Source organism: Peromyscus californicus, unplaced genomic scaffold (assembly GCF_007827085.1).
Source record: "Peromyscus californicus insignis strain IS unplaced genomic scaffold, ASM782708v3 Scaffold_4__1_contigs__length_199733344, whole genome shotgun sequence".
NCBI classification, from domain to species: Eukaryota; Metazoa; Chordata; class Mammalia; order Rodentia; family Cricetidae; genus Peromyscus; species Peromyscus californicus.
In genome coordinates, this window is record NW_026294562.1 from 118,137,037 (window position 1) to 118,161,354 (window position 24,318).

The 24,318-nt window shown below is 47.4% G+C and overlaps 1 protein-coding gene and 1 long non-coding RNA gene across 8 annotated transcripts in view; one reads left to right on the forward strand and one right to left on the reverse strand.

Moving 5' to 3' along the window:
• The window catches only part of LOC128095679 (uncharacterized), a 36,799-nt gene that overhangs the window by 3,633 nt on the left and 8,848 nt on the right, over positions 1–24,318 (forward strand). For 4 of the 6 annotated variants that reach the window (XR_008213293.1, XR_008213292.1, XR_008213295.1 and 1 more), the window contains exons 2-3: positions 1,887–1,963; positions 22,763–22,961. This is a non-coding gene — a long non-coding RNA (uncharacterized LOC128095679). The remainder of the gene's footprint in view (positions 1–1,886; positions 1,964–22,762; positions 22,962–24,318) is intronic. The other 2 variants (XR_008213291.1, XR_008213294.1) reach the window with 2 other exon arrangements.
• Tmc3 (transmembrane channel like 3) overlaps positions 2,083–24,318 on the reverse strand; it is a 40,078-nt gene continuing 17,842 nt past the window's right edge. For both annotated transcript variants that reach the window (XM_052714876.1, XM_052714877.1), the window contains exons 11-22: positions 23,681–23,790; positions 20,530–20,608; positions 18,994–19,242; positions 18,116–18,244; positions 17,320–17,387; positions 15,694–15,822; positions 13,099–13,209; positions 12,130–12,255; positions 11,397–11,475; positions 10,014–10,056; positions 8,205–8,460; positions 2,083–6,156 (exon numbers count right to left, since the gene is read on the reverse strand). In XM_052714876.1, the coding sequence (XP_052570836.1) occupies positions 5,313–6,156; positions 8,205–8,460; positions 10,014–10,056; positions 11,397–11,475; positions 12,130–12,255; positions 13,099–13,209; positions 15,694–15,822; positions 17,320–17,387; positions 18,116–18,244; positions 18,994–19,242; positions 20,530–20,608; positions 23,681–23,790 (2,223 nt within the window). In that variant the 3' untranslated portion in view covers positions 2,083–5,312. The remainder of the gene's footprint in view (positions 6,157–8,204; positions 8,461–10,013; positions 10,057–11,396; positions 11,476–12,129; positions 12,256–13,098; positions 13,210–15,693; positions 15,823–17,319; positions 17,388–18,115; positions 18,245–18,993; positions 19,243–20,529; positions 20,609–23,680; positions 23,791–24,318) is intronic.

Sequence of the window (24,318 nt, forward strand, 5' to 3'; positions counted from 1 at the left end):
GTCAGGCTGGGGCCTATTAGAATTTTGGTTAACCTCAACAATATGAGAACAAAAGTGAAGGAAAGTAAGTCTTGCCTTTTATTTTCTTTATGCTGGATACAGACTCAGGCATGTGAGGTAAATGCTCTACCGCTAAGCTACGGACCAGTCCAGGAAAGCCAATGTTGCTCTAGAAAACGACTTTTAGTAGCTATCAATATCCAAGAGATGGCTATGCCCGGAGTGCAGTGGGCAGTTTTTTTTTTCTACAAAAATGTTACTTTTATTTATATGTGTGTGTATGTGTGTGTCTACATGGGCATATGTGTATGTATGTATCGATGCCCACAGAAGCCAGAAGATGGTATAAGATACCCCAGAGTTGGAGTTACAACTGGTTGTGAGCTAACCAACACAGTCAGGTGCGAGGGAACTGGACTTGGGTCCTCTGCAACAGTAGGATGTGCTCTTAACCGCTAAGCCTTTTCTCCAGACCCTCCAAAACCAAAACCAAAGTCAATTCCAATTAACTTTGATCCTTGCTCTCCAAAAAATGGGAGGTCCTGGGTAGACAAAATCTTTAGAGAAGCAAATTTTATACCCAAGGCCTGTGACAAACTCCTGTAGAAGGAAACTGAGATCCGAGGTAGCCTGGAGTTGCTCCATCTGTTTTGTGGCTGGAGACAGGCCCAGGGGAGGAAAAGCAACCAGCTGGAGCAGAGAGGAGCTAGTGCCCACACACCACTCCGAGGGGCACAGACAGGCGCTCCTTTGAAGTCTGCTGGGGCTGCAGTTGAGCGCTGACTGGGAAGAGGAAGAACTGAGCTCTGCAGGTTTATTGGTTAGTGCCCTCCCACAAGGTCCTAGCCTCTCAGGCCACCAGGTTCCCTGGCAGACCCCACAGGACCCCTAGCTGACTTTGAGATAGGTGTTCAAGGCAGGGGTGCCACAAAGTATTTATTGCGTTAGCTCAGGACACCGTGAGTCTAGTAAGTAAACATGGAGCTGCCCACTTGTTTTTCCCTTAGCAACAGTGTCTGTTTGCTCAAGTTTACTGCATGCCAGCTGCTGCCCTACACACGTATTTTACCTGGATTGAGTCATTTAGCATCTAGTCATCTAGTCATAGCACACTGAGGTAGAGACCAGTGGCTCCAGGGACTGGGAAAAGATAAAAGAAACCAATCACTTACAAACAACAAACAGACAGACAGACAAATAAAAAGGGGAAAGCACATTTACTATGTAGTAATTTTTAGGATAGAGGTTTTTAAAGATTCATTTTATTTTTAAGTGTGTGTGTGTGTGTGTGTGTGTGTGTGTGTGTGTGTGTGTGTGTACATATACACATGAACACAGTGTTCAAGGAGGCCAGAAGAGGGCACTGGATCCCATGGAAGTAGAGTTATAGGCAATTGTAAGCCTTCCAATACGGGTGCTGGGAATGAAAGTCAGTTCCGGTGTCTACTAGAGGGTATGCTCTTTTAACCACTAAGGTATTCATTCCTTCAGACCCCAGACTTGGAATAATCCAGTGGATTATGCTACCAATAGGTTTGATGACAGGGTGAGAAAGCAGACAATCTTCCTTGCCATGGGCCATTACTAAACTACACAGGCATCTTGTGAAACCACAGTTATGCAAAGCAAGCTTGATAAGGCAGCATGGTAGCTTTCTGTTCTAAATAAAGCCTAGATAAGGGCTGGTATCCCCGAAGTGGAGGGAGGTGAGTGATCAGCATTTGTTAGGAGCTTCATGGAAGCCCTTTCACAGTGATGATGGGGGTGCAGCAGGAGAGTGAGCTGAAGTGTCCAGAGGTGAATCACCCGACAGCTCAAGCAGAGACAGGAAGAAGGAAAAAGAGCGGAGTAATTCAAACCCCATGATTGATTTTTTTTTTCATCAGATGGACAGAAATTACATAATGTGGCAAGAGCAAGTCTTCGGTGAGACTGGAAGAAAACATTCCAGCCATCTGCCAAGGTAGGGGATGCAACATCTGGGCTTACACAGAAATAATAAAGAGGAAACTGGGAAAGCATGATATGATTGTCTCCAACAAGCTCAGGTTTCTCTTTATAGACTAATAAATTCAAAGAAAATATACAGAAGCAGTTTATTATACCTTTTTAATAGGGAAGATACAGAAATTATTTCAATACCCTTTGTGAAGAAAAGGAAGAGATGTTAGGTAGTTTATCCAAATAATGAAATGCTAAACATATGTCATAGGGAGTTTCATCTGTGCTTATTTCTATAATAGATTTCAAAATACAAATAAATATAGTGATAGATCTAGGATAATAGCATTGACTTAAGAGATATATTGCTTATAGATGCTTATATACATATATTCACACATACAATGTCTATAAATATGACAGTCTACTGATTGGATATACACTGAGTTCATGAAGTGTGAAAGGAAAAACTTCTAGTGTGAGGCTAAAGAATAATCTGATTTTTTCTCTCTCTTTTCCCACCGCCCCTCTCCTGAGTATTCTTGTGCAGTCCAAGTTAGCCTGGCACCATGTAGCTCAGGCTGACCTTGAACTTGTGGTTCAGGCCTCCTGCATCAGTCTTCCAAGTCAGCTCTATAGTGTTTTCTTTATTTCTAAGACTAAAAGACTCCATGGAAACAAAATACAAACCATTGATGACCCTTACAAGGGGAATATGGGTGCTCATCACACTCACTTTTGTATTATTGTGTGTCCTAAAGTTCTCTAAGTGGGAATCACCCCATACAAGGAGCCTTATACGCCTGCTCTGAACTCACACTTCAGCCCTGAGTATGTGACTAGATGACTCTGTTTCCTTGGTATGCTCCAAGGTCTGCTCATGTTCCCTCCTCCCCTTGCCACACAAGCTGCTGCTCCTGCAGGTGTCTGGAGGTAGGTCTGATTTTCCTAACCTAATTCCATGTCCCAGGGAACTCTAGTCTCAGCCCTAACCCCAGAATCTGGGGTAGGAGGCCTCCTCACTATGACACTGCTGTGGGTACCTCTGTCACTGAAGGACATCCCAGACACTGCAGAACACTAAGTCTGGACCATCGACCCTAGAGGCAGCATGGCATAGCATTTGAAAACCTGTGCACTCCTCCTCAGGAGTTCTGTGAGGGGGATTATCTGTGTGGACTTTACAAACAGCAATATTTATACAAACTTTCCTGGTTAGAATTGGGAGTTATCTTGGCCTCTAATCCAGCTGCCTTGTCATATGTGATTCAGTTATTAGTATGGTCTATTCATTAATTCATCCATCCATTTACATCTAGCTAGGTATTAAGCATTTGTGCAGACCTCCAGGATTCCTGCTTCCAGGGAATGGATGGCTTGTGGAATGTCCTGAATAGTATGGAATTTCGCCCCATGGCTGGGTTATGATATACAGTAAAGGTGAAATGATTTTGATGTTGTAATTAAGATCTCCCATGAGCCAACTTTTAGGAATCAGAAGGAAGGGTTTTCTGGGTGGCCCTGGCCTACTCAAGGGACTTATTGAAAGAGGGCCCATGTCTTCCCTGCCAAAAGGGACTGAAAGCCAAATAGCCACACTCAGTTGCCAGTGAAGGTCCACCAGGCATGCCGTGTAGAGTGTTGTGCAGCCGGGACATGCAGGAAGCCTCTAGAACCTCAAGGCCTGGACATTTGACCAAGAGCCACATGAGACTGGGAGAGGGCCTGGGATCTTTGATGAGATGTCAGTTCTTGCTGATGCCTCAGCTGCTGTCTGATGAGACTCAGCTGTGTCTGCGCTCCTAAGCCATGGGAACCGCAGGGTGGTGAGTGTGCACCCTAGGAAGCCACTCAGTTTGGTATTGTGGGGTGAAAATCAGAAAAATCAAGATGGGGTTGCTTGTGTCCGAGCCCTGACAAGAAAGTAAATGAAGCATGGGGCTTGTTAAGTGGGAAGATTGGTGCATGTGCTCCGGATAACAGACGATGACCGCAAAATTTGGCCGGACCACAACCTGGCACTAAGGCCACCCCAATTTGTACAGACAGTACCTCTGCAAGGACACCCCTCTGACCTTGGGCTGGTGCCACCCTTTCTGTTGATCTTGCCGACGCAGGGAGTTGACTGAAACAGCTGATGCAAAGTTCATTTGCTTGTGAAACCTTTTCCTTGCTCCAGATTTTGCATATGCCCATGGCTTACAATGCTATTGTATCGCCAATGCGATGCTCTCTGTTTCCAGAGAATTTCAATCTTGGGAGAGTCCCCACTGTTATTCCAATGAGACAGTGCTGGAAAACACATGTGGTATCTATTGTCTGTCCGTTACTGGGACTGTCGAACCATGGTGCCATTTTCATTCCAAAGACACTCAAGAGTATAGTAGAGGAGACAGAAATGTTAGAAGTCAGAGCTTCTAAAAAGCTGGTTACCATGGGGTAGAGCATGCAGAGCTGCCAAGCCCTGCACAAGGCCAGCCAGAGGATCCAGAGAACCACTTCTTGAGAGCAGACACAGTGGGAAGCAGGTAATGTCCGCGCTGCTCCTTTCCTTTGGGCCTGTTGCGTGGAGGCTAGAAGCCTGGCGTCTCTGTGGCTGTGAATTCTTCACCTCCTACCTGGAGGACTATTGGCCGTGGGAGAGAACAAGGTCAGCAAACACGGAAACAGCCAAGAGCTGAGAAGACAGGTGTTCTTGGGGATGTTTGAGCCTTGGTTCCAGCTGAACATGGTACTGAGTCTCAGTCCCCATCCTTCTCAGTGAAGTGAACCAGGAAACCCCAGGTGTAAATTTGGGGTCATGTCTAATCTGTGTCCTGATTAATACAGAGTTAAATAAGATTGCAGTGCACTACAGTGGCCACTACTAAACTGATATATTAGTCCTCATAAACTAAATACTGTGAACTCTCAAGGGTGGCTGCCTGAGTTTGGGTGCTCACTACAGAGTTTCGATACTTGTATGTTCAAATACCACAGTGCAAAGCACTCACTCATATCATTGAAGATAAACAGAGTGTCGAGGTTGGTGTTTGCAGTCCTGATGAGATGTCTAGCTTGCTGGTGCGCATGGCCAGCCACCCTGAATGTTATCAAAGGCCTGATGTTTTCTTGAAAGGACAGCCTGATGTGGTGATGTATGTGCTGGGCATAAGGAAACACCAGGAATTGCCACTCACACACCATTGCTGTGAATGGGAAGTGACAGCCCCAGGGTCTCAGAGCCTCAGACAGCAGTGGCACATAAGCCTGAAAAAGCTCCACAGATCTCTAACATCCCCAGAGCTGGTTTCTCTTCCAGAAAGGGTGGGACTGTGTGCTCCCAACTCTTCCAAAGATGTCCAGTCTTTAGGAAGGGAATTGAAAGAAGCTTAGACATTTGAACAAATTAGGTCATTCAGATCTGTGGGCAGTGCCTGCTTGGACTTTGCCTTCCTCCTGCCCAGCTGGCTGGCAGACCCCGGGAATCTGCCCTGGCTGGACATGACCTGCAGGTGTTGGTCATTGTTGCTGTTCTGCTGGTCGCTGCTGGATGCCGCTGATACAGAATCAGATTCCGTGAAGGATGGCTCGAACTTGGTTTTGACCCTGGGTTTCGGAGGATGCTGCGGGTACTGGACATTCCTGGATCGTGGCTTTTTGTGAACAAATGTGGGCCTCTCAGGCTGGCCCTCAAAACTGTTGTCCCCAGATCTGTAGTACATCCTTCGCTGGTACTCAGGGTCTCTGGTGTCACTTTCTGATCTGTCACCCATGTAAAAACGAGGAGGCCGAGGGAGGTCCGTCAGGGAGCCAGGGGGGATGGACCATTGGACCAAATCTGTCCTCAGCATCTCCTCCTCTTCTTCACTCAGTTGTGGTGAGCAAGGCTGGTGGGGGGCCCAGGACACATACTGCTGCACATTCCTGGGGTACAGCTCTACAATGTCACCTAAAGCATCTATCTTGAAATGTCTTTCTGGCCAGAAAGTTGGGTGGGTCTTTTTGTGACAGTCACGTTCATTCACAACATAGTATCTGGGAGCACGGAGTCTGTGGCCAGGCGTCATCAAGGCAGAGACCCTGGGTCCACAGAAACGAGGCCTGATTGGCTGAAAGTCTTTTCGGGAAAGAGGCTCTGAGCGAACATCCTTGAGGGGCTGTGTCTGTGTCACAGATGCGTAGGATCTGTTCTTGTGGAGGTTGCCTGTGCTGGCACATGGCCCATGTGGATACCTGTAAGGCAGAAATGGTTAAGTAGTTATAGCCTCTGTCTCCTGCCACATCTCCAAGAATTCCAGAGCGTCTGTTGGTGATCTGTGGGTGCACTCAGGGAGTGGGACCACACTGGAAATCTTAGAGCCCTGATACAACAAGGGGTGCCACTGTCCATGGGGTTGCATGGCAAGGTGTGCCTCATCCACATATCCCATCAGAGAGCACTGGTTCTGTTAGGGGCATTTCATGGGACCAGTGTTTGTGGAATGCATGTTCGGAATACTGCTCTAGTGCCTAAACTGCCCTCCAGCTTCTCAGGCACTTCCTTAAGTGTCCACTGGGGGAGCTATACCTGCCCCCAAGGACTAGTGACTGTGGTTTGACACACCTCCCCCGTCCCCCCCCGCCCCCCCCCCGCCCTCCCCCCCCCCCCCCGCCCCCGTGACCTCCCAAGAAGGACTTAGGTCCCCTACTACTTGTCAAGGTACTACAAGGATATGAAGACAACTTGCTTAGAACAGAACCTCAAGTTCTGTGATAACTTGAAGAAAGGAAAAAGAAAAATTATATTTATCTCTATGGTATCCACTGTGCTACAAATGAATATAATTCTGGCCATGATTTTGGGCCGGCATAGCTCTGTCCCCTCATTCTTCTGGGTGCTGTACAAACACTAAAGGAAGCTGGATTCTCCTGCTTTCTTGAAGAGGACACTGAAGCAGTTGGCCCATATAGAAATGCATTGAAGAGCTTGCCAATAACTTGATCAGTCTCATGCGAAGCAGAGACCGTTTACCGTTAATACAGCCATTCTGGAACTGAAGACGTAATGAGTGAGGCTGAACAGAAAGATGGGGAAGCTATGGGACATGGGAGAGAGGAAGGCGCGCATGACCCTAGGGTGTAATGGGAGCCTCTCATCAGCTGAGAAGCAGGAATCCAGCACACTCAACACTGGCTCTGAGGGCTGGGACACGGGGTTCATATTGCCCTCATACATAGATCTTTTATGTGTAGTTAGGAACCAGGATTAAGGCCTGAATGTATATGACTTTGGGTAGGGTCGTTCCTTTCCCCAGACAAGGCCTGAGAACCTCAAACAAGCCTGCTCACTTTGTTTCCAGTGACGATAGATACCCTGACTTCCTGTGACCCTGAGAGCCACACATTTTCTCCTGAAGAATTGCAATCCTGCCAGGTGCAGCCTTAGGACTCTCATTTACATTTCATCAGAACCCTCTGCATGCAACAACTTCAACCCCTATTGCGACAAACAACAACAGCAAAGCCAAAACTACGAGGAGCCCACATCCATGCTCTCCAGAGCATCTTAGTTTTCCTTCAGAGTGTACCTCTCTTTCACTTAAGCCTCCTGCTTAAGCCTGAGTTAAAATGCCTTTATTAACCTCAACTCTACTTCAATAAACTGGCTAGTCCTGAAATGCTTCCCTGGGTGGAAGCCATGGGTCCTAGTTTAGCCTGAAGCAGGTCCTTAAAACTCTTGGGGAAAGCTGGGGCGGTGGTGGTGCACGCCTTTGATCCCAGCACTCAGGAGACAGAACCAGGTGGATCTCTGTGAGTTCGAGCCCAGCCTGGTCTACAGTGCAAGATCCAGGACAGGCACCAAAACTACACAAAGAAACCCTGTCTCAAAAAAACAAACAAACAAACAAAATCAAAAACAAAAAACAAAAACTCTTGGGAAAATCTTGAGGCTACTGAGGGTGATGGTGTGCCTTCTGCTTCTGCACCCCCAAATCCTGACTTGGGACATGACTGTTAAAAAGACAGCTTATTTCCTTAGGCTACAGAAAATATGTATACTAGGCTTCGAGAAAGGGTTTTTAATGGATGATATGATAATGTAAGGTTTGAAAAGTCTTGATTTCCCCACCTCCACCCCGCACCATTTCCCACATCCTCAGCATCCCAGCAGTCCCTGCCCCCTGACTCCTTCTGTCAGATCTGGAATTCAACGGCCCCAGCTTCTTGATAGCTCTTCTGGTCTGCCACTGGTACCACACTCAAGAAGTCTGTTTACTTTCTGTGTCAGAGTTCACCCTCACCTACTGGCATCCTGCTCTGGCTTTGATCTAGATCCACCTGGAAGAGGAGAGCAGAGGCCCCTGGACCCTTGCCCAGGACTCTGGGGCAGGGACCTTGTGACCGTCTCCATCCTGAGGCTCTTGCTACTCAGCGAGTCAAAGTTGACCATGTTGCCGTTGTTTTGGGGTGTTGCCATGAATGCTGAGGACAGCTGGCTGATGAGGTCACCATCCTTTAGAAGTCTCTTGGTGCTCTCTTCGTGGGTCTGGATTCGAGCTGCAGGTGGAGGGAAGAACAGGTGACAAGTCCAGGTTTGCTGTCTATGCTTTGAACCTTAAATCTCCCGCAAGGCCCTCATGCTAAGATCTAGTCCCTAAGCTGGCACTCTTGGGGAGAGGTGCAGCCTTTAAGTGGTGGTAAGTACTCTGGCCTTAGGGGTCATGTGCTCTCAGGGGATTGTGAGAACCTGTTCTGTTTCGAACTGTGAGGTGAACAGGTTTGCTTGGTACACACTCGCAGGGTGGTATGTTCCCTCCCTAAGCAATGGGTCCGATGGAACACAGATTAGAACCTGGAACTGCGATCCAAAAGAGACTTCTCTGTCTTTATAAGAAAGTGATGTCAGGTGTTTGCTATCCCGACAGAAAGCAGGCTGACACAAAGCTGATTTAGCTGCAGCACTTTCATAACAACTGGATCTACAGTCGTCAGGTGCACCCCAAAACAGTGGACCCAAGGCAACACACATTCAGCCATTTGAAACATGGTGTTCAGGGAGCTTAAGCAAGAAATCGAGGAACCCAAGGTACCTCAAGACTGTGAGGTACAATCTCATACTCTTAAGGCAAGGCAGGCCATTCGAGAAAGTCTCTGTGGATCCTGACTTTGGGGGGCTCTGCCTAGATTAAACAATATTCTCAATTGGCAAGCCCTCTCTCACAGTTACAGTGGACTTTATAGCACAAGCCACAGTCACCCTGTGTGTGTGAAATTGTCACCTGGTGACTCTGCATGGAGTGTGACCTTTAAGAGTTCTCTTCCAGATAGCTCACCTTAAAATAGTTACAGGGACTGGCTTATGGTAACATTTGAGCCCATTCTCTTTCATGCTCTGGCAGGTTAAGTGTGGACTGTGCCAGCCCAGTGGTACCCACTCAGCATCCTGGCTCTCAGTGCTCTCTACTAGTGGCCTTAAGGGGCAGTCATTGCCTCTGTTTTGATCTGTACCCCCCTCCCCACCGTGAAGTTAGCCTTCTAGCCATACCAAATCTTGTTCCCACACTTTCCTTCCTTCTGGGCCATAGCTTTCTCTTCTTTATGATGGGTCTGAGTTTGGAGAATTGGAGGAAAGAAGGTATGGCCTTGGAGAGTCTGTGGCTTTGGGTATTTATTCTGGAATCTGCTTCAGTGGCTGGGTGGCATCACTAGGTGAGGCTAGGACAGAGGGCACAGAATGTAGGAATGTGGGTGCCTGGAGCAGAGGCCTGGGATGTGGGCTCCCGTGGGAAGAGATGGGTGCCTGAGAGGACACACACCAAGCGGTCAGACAAATAGGTTCTTGAGCATTTTCCACTTTACCACACTGAGTTTTCTCTCCTGTTTCAAAGCCCCTTTCTGATTACAGAGGTTTGGGGCTTAGTTCCAGGCCTGGGCATGATTAAATCAAGGGCCCAGAGCAGTAGATGGCCTGGTTTTACTGTCGTGTGCCCAGTGACTTGTGAAAACCAGCACTAGTGATAAGGAATCTTCACCAGTGGTGGGCCTTCTGCCCTTTCTCAAAATGCCCATCAACTTAGAGAGTAGACATTTGTGTTTTAAGATTCACTTACCCTCTACCATTTGGGCAACCTTTTTCTTATCTTCAGCTCTTGCCTGAAATGTGAATGATAGTCAGTTTGCTTCAGCTGTGAGAGAAGGCAGTTCACATTTTAGTTTGGGGAGAGAGAAGACTTATGTGCTATTATTCAGACCTTAGGTATGATTGCACCGATGAGAACAGAATGGTCATAGAAACTGGATCTGCTATTTGAGTGAATAAACGCAAGCATGGAAGAGCCAAGGTTTTACACATGATGTGTTTCCTGTAAGGACGACTAATTCATGGGTGTGTGAGATTCTGCCAAGGCAGGCAGAGTATCCTGAATCTGAAGGACTTGAGACCTGTAGTTTTTCATATTCTGGTTATTTTAGGGATGAGATCCAAGTCTCAAATGAGATTCCTTTCACTTCACCTGTACTGAGTACATGGGGCCTGGAGGTGATCTGATAGAACATTATTTTTGATAATTTTGTGCACAAAACATTTTCATGATGTAGAATTTTCCACTCATGGCCTCATGTTGACAACCAGAGACTTTCAGGTCTCGAAGCAGTTCAGATCTTTAGATTAGGGAGACTCAGCCTGAAATGGCTTGAGTCACAAAGAAAACACAGATCAGCCACTAGGGAAATATCCATGGGCAAAACGCCCTGCAACTGGAAATGGATTTCTAACTTGACATTTCACAAAGCTAGTCTGTTACCCCTTTACATAAATTTGAATTTATGGGAGCAGTTCTTTTTTTCTTTCCTTAGTGAAAAGGGTACAGGGAGACAAAGAAGGAGACCAGGATGCCACACTTAAGGAAGCATGACTCTCAGTGTTATGAAAGGCAGGGCAGACTGGACCCAGAGAAAGCCTTCTTGAATTTGGTACCCTGGGTGCTTCCCTGGCCTCCTCCTGACCCTGAGGGAGGGGATGCAGAGGAGCAGTCATGGAAAGGCAGGGAGTGCCTGCCTCAACCTGGTTACTTTAGGAGACGATATGTACCCCGGGTGCAAAGGAGTCTACGCCAGTCAAAATCTAAAGGATAAGAAAGAGGAGAGAAGAGTGTTTGGGGGTACAAACAGCCCTAGGGGTTCAAAGGTCAAAGCTGACCCAGGTTAGATTAAGAGTGGCTCTTCAATGAGGTGCTTGGCACACCTGGTGTGGCCATACAAAGGATGTTCAAGCAAGCCAGCTTGCTCCCAGCCAATGGAAGCAACCACTGGATAGTCTTAGAAATAACTTGAGGGGACTTTGAGGGTATCCATCCACTTTGGACCATAATACGTGGCCAAGTGTCACTACAACCCGAGGGTTTGAGCTTCTTTGCACTCTCGTGCTGGGGAGGGTGCAGGCATACCGCCAGGGTTGATGTCACGGATGAGAGCTGAGCTCACGTGATACTTGCGTTTTGGATCTGCATCCTGAGTTGCTGGCTGCTGAGCTTCAGTGATCTTGCGATGCTCTGAAGGTAGTAGATGAGCATGCTGGGATGGAAGGACATGGAATAGTGAGTGGGCTTCAACCGGCTCTTTAGCTTTCAGGTCCTGCTCAGGTGGCAGTGGAAGTGAGGGTTCCCAGGTCAGATGTGGGCTACCCACTGACCCCTGAACCTCAAACAAAAATGTACTTGGCTTCTCACAGCCTGTGGCCACTGGGAAAGTGCAACACCCCCTGCCCCCTTCTTTTTCTTGTACTGAAAGCACTAATAAACAGAAGCTACTCAGCTGAATTGTGACATTTCAAAAGTATCTACATTTCTGCAGAATACTATACTGGTAATAATAGTATCCAGTCACATTATAGTGGCCACAGAAATCCACCAGATGCTGTGGTGGAATCAGTACCTATGCAGCTGTCTCTCTGTGGCATGGTGGCTCAGAGTCCATGCTTAGATCATCAGCTCCTGTAAGTGCTTTCTGAATGGACTAATTTTATTTAACTATTGGACAGCAGTGTGAGCATGTGGCCACACACACAGCTGTCCTTGAAGGGTAAGGGGTGTGGCATCCTCTGGATGGGAGGAGTGATGCCCCCTGGAGGCTGGGAGGTATGACACCCTTTGGAGGCTGGGAGCTGCAGTCTCCCCTGGAGGTAGGTTGGAGTGGCGCCCCCTGCAGGCTGGGAGGTGTAGCACTCACAACAGAAGCAGCACGGCTGGAAGTATCACCACAGGGCTGCTGATGTGTCCAACCACAACGTGAAACCATGCGGGGAAGTCATTCTCTATAGTCTCTGAGACGATGTCATAGATCTTCTCTTGTCCACTGGGAGAAAGAAAAAGAGCACTCCAGATTCAACTGCTTCTGGCTATGGAATAATTCAAGACCTATCAAAAATGTTTGGGTGTCTGGAGGCGGACCTCCAAAACCAGCTACAGAAGCTAGAGACAAATCTCCCAACGGCAAAGATGCCCAATGTTCCCAGAAGTTCTGTGAAGGAGTCATCTAGTGACCCGGCAGGACTGGAGGTGGGGCCGCCGATCACTCCTCAAGTACACCGGCTTTCTAACGAGCCAATGAAGACACCTCCGGGGGTTTGTGTGTCAAAACCGACTTAGACTAGTCCCCCAGTGGGGACTAGTTGAGATTTCTGTATGGTTACAGTGAGATACTGTAGACTGAAAACTGACATGGACTGTCTTCAAGTAAAGCTTCTGGCTTCAACCACGTAGCCAGCGGTTCCTTTTTCTCTTCCTTCCTTTCTTTTCTTTTATGCCTGAGATTATAGTATAATTATATCATTTCCTCCTTTTCTTTTTTCCCTCCAAACCCTATCATAGATCTCCTCTTGGTTCTCTTTAAAACACATGGTCCCTTTTTGCATTAATTGTCATATGTGCATATACACATATTCCTAAATACCTAAGTACAACCTGCCTAGTCTGTTTATTACTTGTATGTATGTTTCCAGTTTTGAGACAGAGTCTTATGGGTATCTCAGGCTGGCCTTAAACTCTTGACCATCCTCCTGCCTCAGCCTCCCAAGTACTACTAGTATTAGAGATGTGATGAGCCATATCAGGCTTCTTTTTCCCCCCTCTTACTTAAAAATATTATATTATCTTCATTTATTTATTTACTTGTTTGCTTTTTTTCTGTGTGTATTACCTGAAGGGGCCACAGTTCAGAGATGGCTTGTAGTGGACAATGGCAAAGATGGTCGGCAGCATGCAGAGGAACAGCATGAATAGGAGCATTGCCAGGTAGAAGTTGTTGGATCTGCAGAAAGACCAAATATCATGCAGCAGCATTCATTCCAGGGTCTGCAGGAGTGCATCCTACTAGCCCACCCAGCAGCAGCCAGCACCTCTGTCGTTGGGACCAGTCTCTCATCAGGGGCCTGGATGGCTCCGTGGGTGAAGTGCTTGTGGCCCAGGCATGAGGACCTGAGTCTGATCCCCAGCCTGTGTGTAAAAAGGCTGGGGGCTTGAAATCCCAGCACTGGGGAGGCAGAGACAGGCGGGTCCCTAGGGCTTACTGTCCAGTCAGGCTGGCCAGACCGGCAAAACATAAGGTAGAGAGTAATTGAGAAAGACGCCTGATATCACGCTCTGGTCTCCACATCTGTGCACACACATGTGCACATGCACTTGCTTACATACACAGACCAGCATGTGCTTGAGTGTGGGGGCATGTGTGCACACAAATACACACACACACACACACACACACACACACACACACACACACACACATATCTAAGGGGCTTCACAGCTTAGAAACCTCGAACTCAACTTTCAAAAAAACCTTCCAGCCCAGCAAATTCTCTTTACAAACCCTGGCTGGGCACTAAGCTGTAAAGGAAGAAGGCAGCGACTCCACCCATGTGCAGGGCTTCCTCCCAACTAGCTCTACATACGGCAATCTTAGAACTGCTGTCCTTCATCTGGGGCCTTACCTAATTGTGGTGGAATATTAACTGGGCCATTGCACCTGGCATTTACTCTGGACTGATGGCCACTTAGGCCTTGGAATTATCTCATAAATATCAGTGATTGTTATCTGAGATTTATAGGGTTGCTTTGTCCTGGGAATTTCAGAACCTTACCATAATCTCAGTCATAAGACCTTCCTGGCACACCTGGAACTCTTATGACTGTGTTTGATTAAGTAATGGTTCCTTGAGACAACTCCTAGTTCAGATAAGAGATTTCGGTATTTGGGAACTGACTTGCTAAATGGCCTCTTGTGCATCAATAAAAAGAGCTTCTGCAGACCTCCTGGTCAGCCAGTCCATGGCGACTGATTCCTCCGCTGCTTTGGCTAAGCCTGAATTCATCCTGCAGCGTCTCTCTCTCTCTTTGACTGACCAGTGTAACTTAGAGCACTGACGTGGAGTGCCTTCTGCCTGCTGCCAGCCTGGAGCGTGCTCCTTAGGTCTCAGGAGGAAGGCTCCATGGCTTGTAACCTTCAGCCATCCGGCTTGGATCACATATGCTCTCAGTTTCTTTCTCTGCTCCTTACTGCTCAGAGTGAATGGTCCCAGGCTGGTATCAGGGCCTTCAGCGGTCCCAGTGGTAGCTCAGACCAATTTGGTATGTGAGGTCCTGTATATAGTTTATCAGTCTAGTGATGTTCAACTACCCTGTCCATTGGTTTCCCCACCTTTCTCCTTCTCCGATGAAAAAGATTTAACCAGAAGTCCTGCATGGACTGTGGTAAGTAGGTGCTAATGCTTGTACCCTCCACAGTTCATGCTGACATGTGGTTGCCTTTGTGGGGTCTTTGGGAACTATAGACTAAATAACTACATGTAAATATATAAAAACACATATATCCAAACATAAGCACAAATGTGTACTGGTCACCAGGTAAAATATAAATAGACTGCTATCCAGGTCATGCTAAAAAGTTTGATAGTTTGATAGCCACCAATAGAGAAGACAGACACACAGATAACTACTGTGGCAAAGCACTGTAACTGAGGTCTCATCGTGAGATTTAAAATGTGTTATGAATTCACCCATGTAGCTAAAATGAAACGCAGGAAAGAATTAGCTTTGTCAGGATTGTAGAACAATTCAAACTTTTAACCAACTGTGAAAACTCATGTGTACCTGCCCTAAAACTCAGCATTACACTTTGTGGTGTATTCCTGACGAAAGCAGAATGTTCAGGGGTGTTGGGCGCTACAGTCAGCAGCTGGAAGTAGCCACAGCGCAGAGAAAGAAACCAGAAGGCCAGTTCTGTGTGTTTCCTCAGCAACAGGAAGCAGAGAAACACAATGTTGAGTGAAGAAAAACAAAAATCAAACAAACAAACAAACAACCCCGAACGCAAAAGAGCACATTCTGTGCATGTCTCATTTAACATAAACAACAAAACCAGGCAAGCTCTGTAGAAGTCAGGGGTGATGGGAAGCAGAAGTGATGTGTTCTGGGGATCACTCATGTTCTGTTTTTATGTGGATGCTGGTTGGTTGTATCTTTGTGTTCAGTCTGTGAAAGATCAAGCCTGATATTTCTAACTTGTGCACTTTTTCCAAATGGTTATTAGGTATCAGTAAAAACTTAAAAAAAAAAACAAAACATGTGCCAAGAGCTTCAAAGGGATGATGACTGATTCCAGGAGGAAAGCGTAGGCAGTGACTTCATGGAGGGGGCTGAGGAGGGAAGCAGGGTTTTGAGAGGCACTGTGCTAGGAGGCCCCTGGTCAGAAGAGGATATATGGTCTCAGCCCAAGGCTGACATTACTGCTACCAACCTGGAGGCTCGAAACACTTGCTGGTGGGGTACGTTGCAGGTCAGCACAGCCCAGCTCCTCAGGTACATCAGCCCAATGAGCTTGAGAACATTGAAGGCTGGTAGACATGGGGAGAAGAAGGCCCCCATCCTAAAATGGCAGAAGGTCAAGTCAGTCTGTGTGTGTCCACATTCAGGGCTGCATACCAGAGGCCCCATGGGGGAGCAAGGGTCTGAGCCATGACATTTACACTGTACATGTCAGGAACTGAAGAAAACTCTGAGACACAGTCCCCACATTCCAGAGGTATGCGAGTCCCTACAGGTGGGCAATGGTGATGTGTTTGTCTCTCTTCTCCTAGCTTAGCAAAGGGAAAGGCCTCCTCTGGGGAGATACTGGAGAACAAGGCCCTGGGTTAAATAAACTCTAGACTTTGCAGTTCTGGGGCAAGGACTAAGTTAATAAGTTACTGAGTTTCAGACTGAATCAACACGGGTCAAGCACCACCCCCCCAACTTTCGTTGGCTGTTGTTCTCAGCACCCTTGCATATGTTAGCTTATTTATTCTTTTGGAATTGTGAAAAGAAGGAGAGACGACCGAAGTTAATAGATTGGGAAGGCAAATCTGGGAAAATTAATCAATTTGATCAAAGACATGTTGCCAATTATGTGGCCCTATGTCTAGATGTGGACACTTTTAAGAGCAAAATAAGTGAGTTGGGAGTAACTACTTGACTATCCCAGACACACTGGGGCATCTAGCCAAGGTACAAATGTCAAGTACACAACAAAACCCAGGACCTCCGCTTTAGTTCAAAATCAATTTGTATTGGCTATGCAATTGAACCGATCCCTGTGGAATTCAGATTTAGTGGCCAGAAAATGAAGTTTAATAAATAAAAATGTTTTAAGAATAAATGTTTGCTTCCTTCTGGCAGGCATGTCTCCTTGTGCCTCTGTTTATACTATGGGGTTCCCTGTGTGCTCTGTGACTGACGGTTGTTCTGAACGTGTAGACTGTCCAAGCTTCCTCTTTTTCTTTGGCTGACAGTATCTGGACCTACAGTGCCATTTGTGGTCTCACAGATAAAGCTGGAGGCCCCCACACATAGACACACTACTGAGGAAAGAATGACAAGATGACCCTTGCCAGTGCCCTGGTGCCCCTAGGAACGGGGTCTACTTGGCTGGAAGTACCCCAGCCAAAGAGGCTTGTCAGGGTCTTGGACACCCCCTAGGATGTGCCAGCTATCCTGAAAAATAGCCTTCCATCTGGCCCCCATGTCTACATGAAAGAAATGATGGGAAATGTTCCAGTGTAACCACACAGTCCTTGACACCTTCCTGGCAAGAAGTCCCTCTTCCTGGATCACCCCTTTCCCAGCTGAGGGACTCTACCTCTTCCTATGCAGATGTTTGGGGGCTGGGACCAGAAGTAGTTTAAAAAGGAACCACCCCCTCTGTAATTATTTTCTGTAAAATCCTCATAAAGCCACTAATAAAGTCACCTACCCTGAGAAACAGTCCCTTGTCAATATCCTTTCCTAATGGTGACTGTGACTGTGTGTAGTCATGGGTCCATCTGGGCTCATCAAATCCTTAGCCCAGATGACGTAAGCCAAGCTGGGAAGTGACTTTGAGACCTACCAAATCATGCCTTGATTGTAGACTAGGTGCAGCACATTCTCAGCAATCTTGAATTCCCCATACTCAGGCTGTTAGAGAAAAGCATCTGCATTAAAAATAAAGTCATGAAGTCCTTTGCACACAGCGGTTCACTGCGGCCACTTGCACAGACTTCTCTGCTCTTATAGATACTCAGAGATCACTGCCTTGCTGGTCCCCAGCAAATGGTGGAATAGAAAGCTGGGGCAAGAGCTAGCCTTGCACGCCCTCTGCTCTTCCCTCAGGAACTCCCTTTGAGGTATCTCTGCCCCACTTGGGCCATGCTCCTATGTAGCTCTTTCCTGGAGGGAAGCATTCCCTCCTGAAGGAAGAGGGTCAGAAGACCCAGGAAAGTCAAGACGTAGAGGCTCAGGAAATGTCCAAGGCTCAGGAGGCCTTCCTCACCTAGGCTATACAAGCAGTTAAGAAGGGGACAAAAGACTCTTGGGGGCAGCTGCCCGCAAGGTATGTAGCAAGCTTTGCTGTCATTGCCCGTGCTGGGGTGGGCATTTTGGTGAAGTAGCTGCCTGAGTCACCCATTGGCTATAAGTAACCCTTCATTCACGCCCTTGTAAGTAACCCCAAGAAGCTCATGGGTTCACTGAGCTGCACTCAAATGGAATCACTTCTGAGTCTGTTTCCCTCTATTTGAGATGAACAGAAGTAGATCTCTCAGAAAAAGTCACATAACACATGCCCGACTAATTCCTAGACAAGCCAACAGTGAAAGGTAGCTTTAGTTCTAAACCCCTCCCCAAGCACGCAGTATTTCACTTACAAACTTGCTTTCAAGGTCCCAACACCAATAGTCACTTAGGTAGCGAACGAAAAGTCCTCGGAAGAAGTCTATGAGGAGGATGCTGGCCACCGTGAAGAGCATGTCAATGACAGACAGCTTTAGCATCTCCTGCAACACATTGGGTTCTGCTGCCACCATGCCCTGCCCCCCACAGTCCTCCCATCTCTGTCTTCTCCACAATCCTCCCTGGTCCACCCTGTCTCTGTCCCTTCCCTGGAGACAGAGCCAGGGCCACCTAAAGTCTTCCCTTCACATCTTTATACTGCACAGTGGCAGAGGGGGTGGCTTCTACCACATCATGGCTGTTTGGAGGGTATCTGTTATTTTGAGTTTGGGTCACAAGATCCAAGGCAAAGCCCACACTATACAAAACTTGGGAAGACCCTAAGGTCTGAGGTTCTGAAACACAAGTTCTTAACCATGTGTGCCTCAGTTTTCTTGTCTGTGCCTAGGAGGCTGAGGCCAGCAGCTTACAAGGACCTCTCTTAGTTACTACTCCACAGTAACTTTGCTCTGATTACTATGACTAATTTTGAGACCTGAAACATAAGAAAATAAAACATCACTGGATTCTATGTTCCTTTTCTTTTCTTTTTTTTTTTTTTTTTTTTTTTGGTTTTTTCGAGACAGGGTTTCTCTGTGTAGCTTTGCGCCTTTCCTGGAACTCGCTTTGGAGACCAGGCTGGCCTCGAACTCACAGAGATCCGCCTGGCTCTGCCTCCCGAGTGCTGGGATTAAAGGCGTGCGCCACCACCGCCCGGCCTATGTTCCTTTTCTATGAAAAAGGAACAGTGATATCCCAGAGAGTTGCCACGTGAAGGTGTTGAAGGGACTTCCCAAGGGACAGAAAGAAACACCTGGCCAACATATGTCTCCCAGCACTGTCCTTGCGGTCCCTGCATGTAGGGCACTGTCTTGTTGGCCTTTGTGTGTGGTGTAATAGTAGTCAGAATGCTTGTCTCTTCCAAGCCCCACGTGCTGGTGTTTCTCCGGAGCTCCGTTCCTGCCCCAGGTGTGGGCCATTGCCCTTCTTCAGGCACTGTTCTGGTGCCAGAGAAGGGGGAAGGATCTGCCCAATGGCTTGTGATGTTTTTGGTGGCAGCTTCCTGTTGAGAGGGGAAGGAGAGAAGGAAGGAAGAAATAAAGGCTGTTTACATGTTTGTAAGCAAGAATGCAGCTTGGACAAATGAAAGGAACCACGACTCAGGAGTAACCATTCACTCTCTCGCCATCTGCCTCTTTCTCCATCTCTAGTCTGCTTTTTCCTCACTCCTTGTTCCTCTCTTCTCTCTTTCCATCCCTCTTACCATTGACTAGAGGTGACCACACTCACAAGACACAGGCTGAAATAGGGAGCGTTCACTGTTCCCTAGTAAGATCAGAAATGGGTCTGTGGTTCTAGGTGACACAGTCCTCTCTTCTCAACCTCAAGGGAATTTTAGATCAAGTTCATAAGGATCCAGTAAGTGGTAGACTAATGCTCCAGTAAGTGGCAGGTAAGGATCAAGGTCTATGTGACTTCAAACCCCAGCTCTCCACGGCCTCTTTGGCCCATATACCCTGAAATTTATGATACACTTTTCGTAAACGACCCTCGGCAAGCTCCTCCTCCTGTCTCCCTACCCCTCCCACTCAGGGTGTCCTGGAGGGCTGAGCAGGTTGAAATGAACATTAAATCTGCCTGTGAGGCTGGGACTCGAGCATACACTGAGCTATTTGGTATGGGAAGACTATTCTCTTTTCACTTTCTGGAGGAGCCTAGGGTCTGCTCATCTTCCTGGAGTTATTTGAAAGAGCTGTTGACAGTCTTTCCTGATGGAGGCATGAAAATAAGATCGCATGGCCCAGGGAGACATGGAGGCAACAGCCCAGGCGATCATAACAGCACTGTTCATTTTTTTTTTTAAATCTGGGAAATGGGGCTTAAATTTCTCTCTACACCTTAAAAGGACCACAGTGGCATGGTTTGGGATATGCCATGTGAGACACAAGTATAAGCAGCAAAGAGGACAACGATGATGAAGATGCTGACATGGGGTGCTGTATGGGGAGCAATGACAAGAGACTGTCCCGTTGGGACAGTGATGGGTGGGGGACTGTTCAGTCTAGGCCTTAATGTTGGGTGTACATCCAATCTAGGCAGTGGAGGCAGGTGACTGTCCAATCTGGACAGTAGTGGGAGGAAGGTTATCCAGTCTGAACAGTGATGGCAGGTGCTGTACAGCCTAGGCAGCTATGACAGGTACCACCCAGTAGTGATGACAGGTGCTGTACAGTCTAGGCAGCTATGACAGGTACCACCCAGTAGTGATGGTAGGTGCTGTACAGCCTAGGCAGCTATGACAGGTACCACCCAGTAGTGACGGCAGGTGCTGTCCCATCTGGACACTCACCTCAATGTTCATGCTGTTCACTTTGTCCAGAAGAGCAATGATCAAGCTGTAGAGATTTCCTAGGTACAGTACCAGGACCCTGAAAACCACAAGACATCTTGAGAAACAAGACCACCACACACAGGACCAGCAGTCTGGGGCCTCCTGAGAGTTCTAAGCCATCATGGACATGATACTAAGACAGTATTTGCTGCACATGGCTTTCTTTGAGTTACCTGGGTGTTACTGAAAAACCATAGATTATAGGGCAGATGGGATGGCTCAGTGGGTACAGGTACTTGTGGTCATGCCTGACCTCTGACCTTGATCTCCAGGAGCCACATGGTAGAAAGAGAAAACTGACTCTCACAAGTTGTCCTCTGACCTCCACATACATCACATGAATCACACATACACATGTGCATGCACACGTGCGCATGCGTGCACACACACACACACACACACACACACACACACATACACACACACACACACATACACACACACACACACACACACACACACACACACACACACACACACACACACACGATAATGTAAAAAACAAAAATCCCAGACTATTCAAACCATCTAGCTTCAGCAGGTGTGGGTGGGGTTTGGAGTCTACATCTTTCCCAGGTGATCCCACAGTAGCCATCCCTGGACCAGCCAGTTAGAAACACTAGTGTAGCAGAAGAACATGGGTTCTGTGGGGCGATATAACATCTGGCCCATGCTTTCTGGTCTGGAAGTTTATGACCTGGTATCATTCCACTCAGTTCTCAGCAAGTCTATGTTACACTCCCCATTCAAGGGACAAGAGAACAGAAACGTGGAACACTGAGAGTTGTCCAGTCCATGAGACTGAAAGGACCAGCATGCCACTTGTACATCCCAACACCCACCCTTGGAAATACCGGCTGGGCTCCACAGGAGCACAGAGGGGCAGTATTACAGTCACACCATGCGAGTAGCTGCCAGAGAGTGGGATCCGCTTGTGGAAGTCTGTGCCAATCACTATAGACATGGTGTCTGTTCTCCCAGAGTGGAATATTTGGCACTGCCCACAATGGAGTCTTGGGTATTACGAGAAACCTGTCTAAAGAAATAAGATGGGCGAGGAAAGTAGCCTCTGTAGATCCTTCACTGGGTCGGTGATGTGCAGATGTGGAATCAAATCCAGTGATAGGGAAACAGCTTTACCTTTTTTTTTATAAGATAGATCTTTTTTCCCAATTAAATTTATTTTTTTTATTATGCATACAGTGTTCTGCCTGCATATACACCTGCACGCCAGAAGAGGGCACTACATCTCATTATAGATGGTTGTGAGTCACCCTGTGGTTGCTGGAAATTGAACTTAGGACCTCTGGAAGAGCAGTCAGTGTTCTTAACTTCTGAGCCATCTCTCCAGCCCCAAACAGCTTTATCTTAAGGAGACTACTTTCACATGGAAACAATGACCCACACATCCACACCAGCCTCCTTCATCTCTATGGGGTTCAGGTAACGCCACGTGTAGGTAGACAGCTTCTCAAGGAGACACCCTTGCCACTTGCTTTTCCTCTGAAACTATGAAGGGACTCCCTTATGCATCACCCCAGGATGATCTCAGCATGTGCCTTAGCCTGTGTGGGCCACAGCCCCTCCAGTGGTACATGGCGAGTGCTGATGGAAGAAGGGCCTGATGAGTTCTTGACAGAGCTGGAGCTTAGGGTTCTCACTGCATCTTGGATGAAAGGTATCCTGGTCTGTTGGTGAGTTAATGGAGCTAAAATAATCTGTCTTGCTTTTATTTCCAAATTATGTCTCATTTGTCTGAGGTTATGTCTCTCTGTGGCTCTGTTTCTCTAGTTTTGAGTATGAATAACGAGGCCGATCTGTGTAATAGGATTGCTGTTACACCAAATGCAATAATGGAATTGATTCTCCTCAGTGCCTGTGGGCAAGGAAGGAACTGAGGAAGGTACCTCTTATCCAGGCTGGAGAGGTGCAGAGTGGAACAGAAAACAAACAGCAGGGTGAGCGGGCCCCAAGCTTTGCCCCAAGTCTATCCTGTGCTGTGGGGTTTTGGTCAACACCTTGACCTTTCTAGGGGTGGCTTTCTGTCTTTAGGGCAGTAGGATTTCAGGAGTCGAGGAACTGGAGTCTTCAAGCCAAGCAATACCCTCACCTATTTTAGTAAATAAAATGCCGCCAGACAGCCCAGCCCTTTGCCCTATCAGCAGAGGATATTTTTATGTTTCTCCCTTAGAGCTTGTAGCTGGGATGAGATATATGCATAGATGGTGGATTATAAAATGTTGGCGGCTACGTCTTTTCTGGAAGGTATCGACTGACTCCAGAGTGGAAGCAATCCTTCTCAGCGTGGTCTGAGGTTTGAGGAGGGTCACGAGGTGTCACAGAAGATGGCATGGAGAAGCCAGTGTGGACAGGGTGAGGAAATACTTAAGGTAAGTGTCAGGGCTCTGATAGCTCCTATACCCTGCTCTTTACCAATACATCACTTCAAGTGGAGGAGAAAGAACTCCAGGGAAGAAAATCAGGTTTCCAGAAAGCCAGCCCTTGCAATGTGGCGCTAACTCTCGAGGAGGCAGTCTTGGGATGTTCTCTTGCACACACAGTCTGCTGCGGCTCGGGCCATGTCTGCTTTTGACATCTGCTATTGCAGTCACTGGCTGTCTTGGTACAGCTCAAAGCATCATACAACTTTGTGCTTGGGTAGTTAGTAGCGGAGCATGGGCTGTCTCTCCCATGTCTGGCAAACAATGGGGGTCTATTTGGCCACTCAGAGTCCAACCACAGAGAGAATTCAATAATGAGGAAACCCAGACATACATCCCATCATCTTGCTGCCCTTTTGTGTCTGCTTTTCCTGCCTGCTTTCCCCCTCTTTTCCTCTGTCCCTCCTCCTCCTCTTTCTCTGCTTCCTCTTCTTCATTACCCATCATTCCAGCTGGGTTACCCTGCATCATTCTGTTCTCTCCTTCCCTGACTCCTTTGCTTTCATCTCCATTGCCCCCAGCTTTTCTTGAGCTATGTCCCTAGGGAAAGCTTTATGCCGAGTTCGGAGGAGAAGCATGCCTGAGCTCTGCAGGGATTCAGTCCCCTTGAGGGTGGATGATGGCTGAGCCACACTGGGGGTCTTCCACCTAGGATGCTATCTATATACCTTGCTAACTGGAAGCGCAGTGTTGTCCGTGGGTGGTACATCTCCAAGGCAGCGATGAGGTCAAAGGCAGACGGTGCTAGCATGGTGACAAGGGAGACCACCACACTCACCTGTGGAGAGAGTGAATGTTTCTCAAGTTCTTCATAGCAGTTCCCTCAACCACATTTAGTTTTCTATATGGCTACCGACCATTCACAGGGACACCGAGTTCCTGTTTAGAAACCTCCCCGAGCCTTTGAGAGCTGTCCTTTTTCAGAAGGCTACCACCACTCCATCATGAGTTTGTTCCTTTCTGGAACTCTCCTTTAAGGTCCCACGAGGATGCTTATGCATGCTGTCTGGGATTCAGGAGCATTTCTGTCACATTTACCAATCACTAATTCATTGTGTTTATACCTCCCTGACCTTGGATGGAGGATGGAAATAATTGTGATTATTATGATCAGAAAGGGGAAGGCAGAGACGTAATTGAATATCCCTCTGCACACGGGGGATTAATTATCTGGAGAACCATGCCTGGCTCTTGTTTGTCTGGACTTATGGCAAACGAAAAGTGAATTTAAGCTGGTACACAAGATGCTTGAGCTAACTTAAGAAATAATTCCTGAACAGATGTTTTAAAATTTGCCACTTTATAA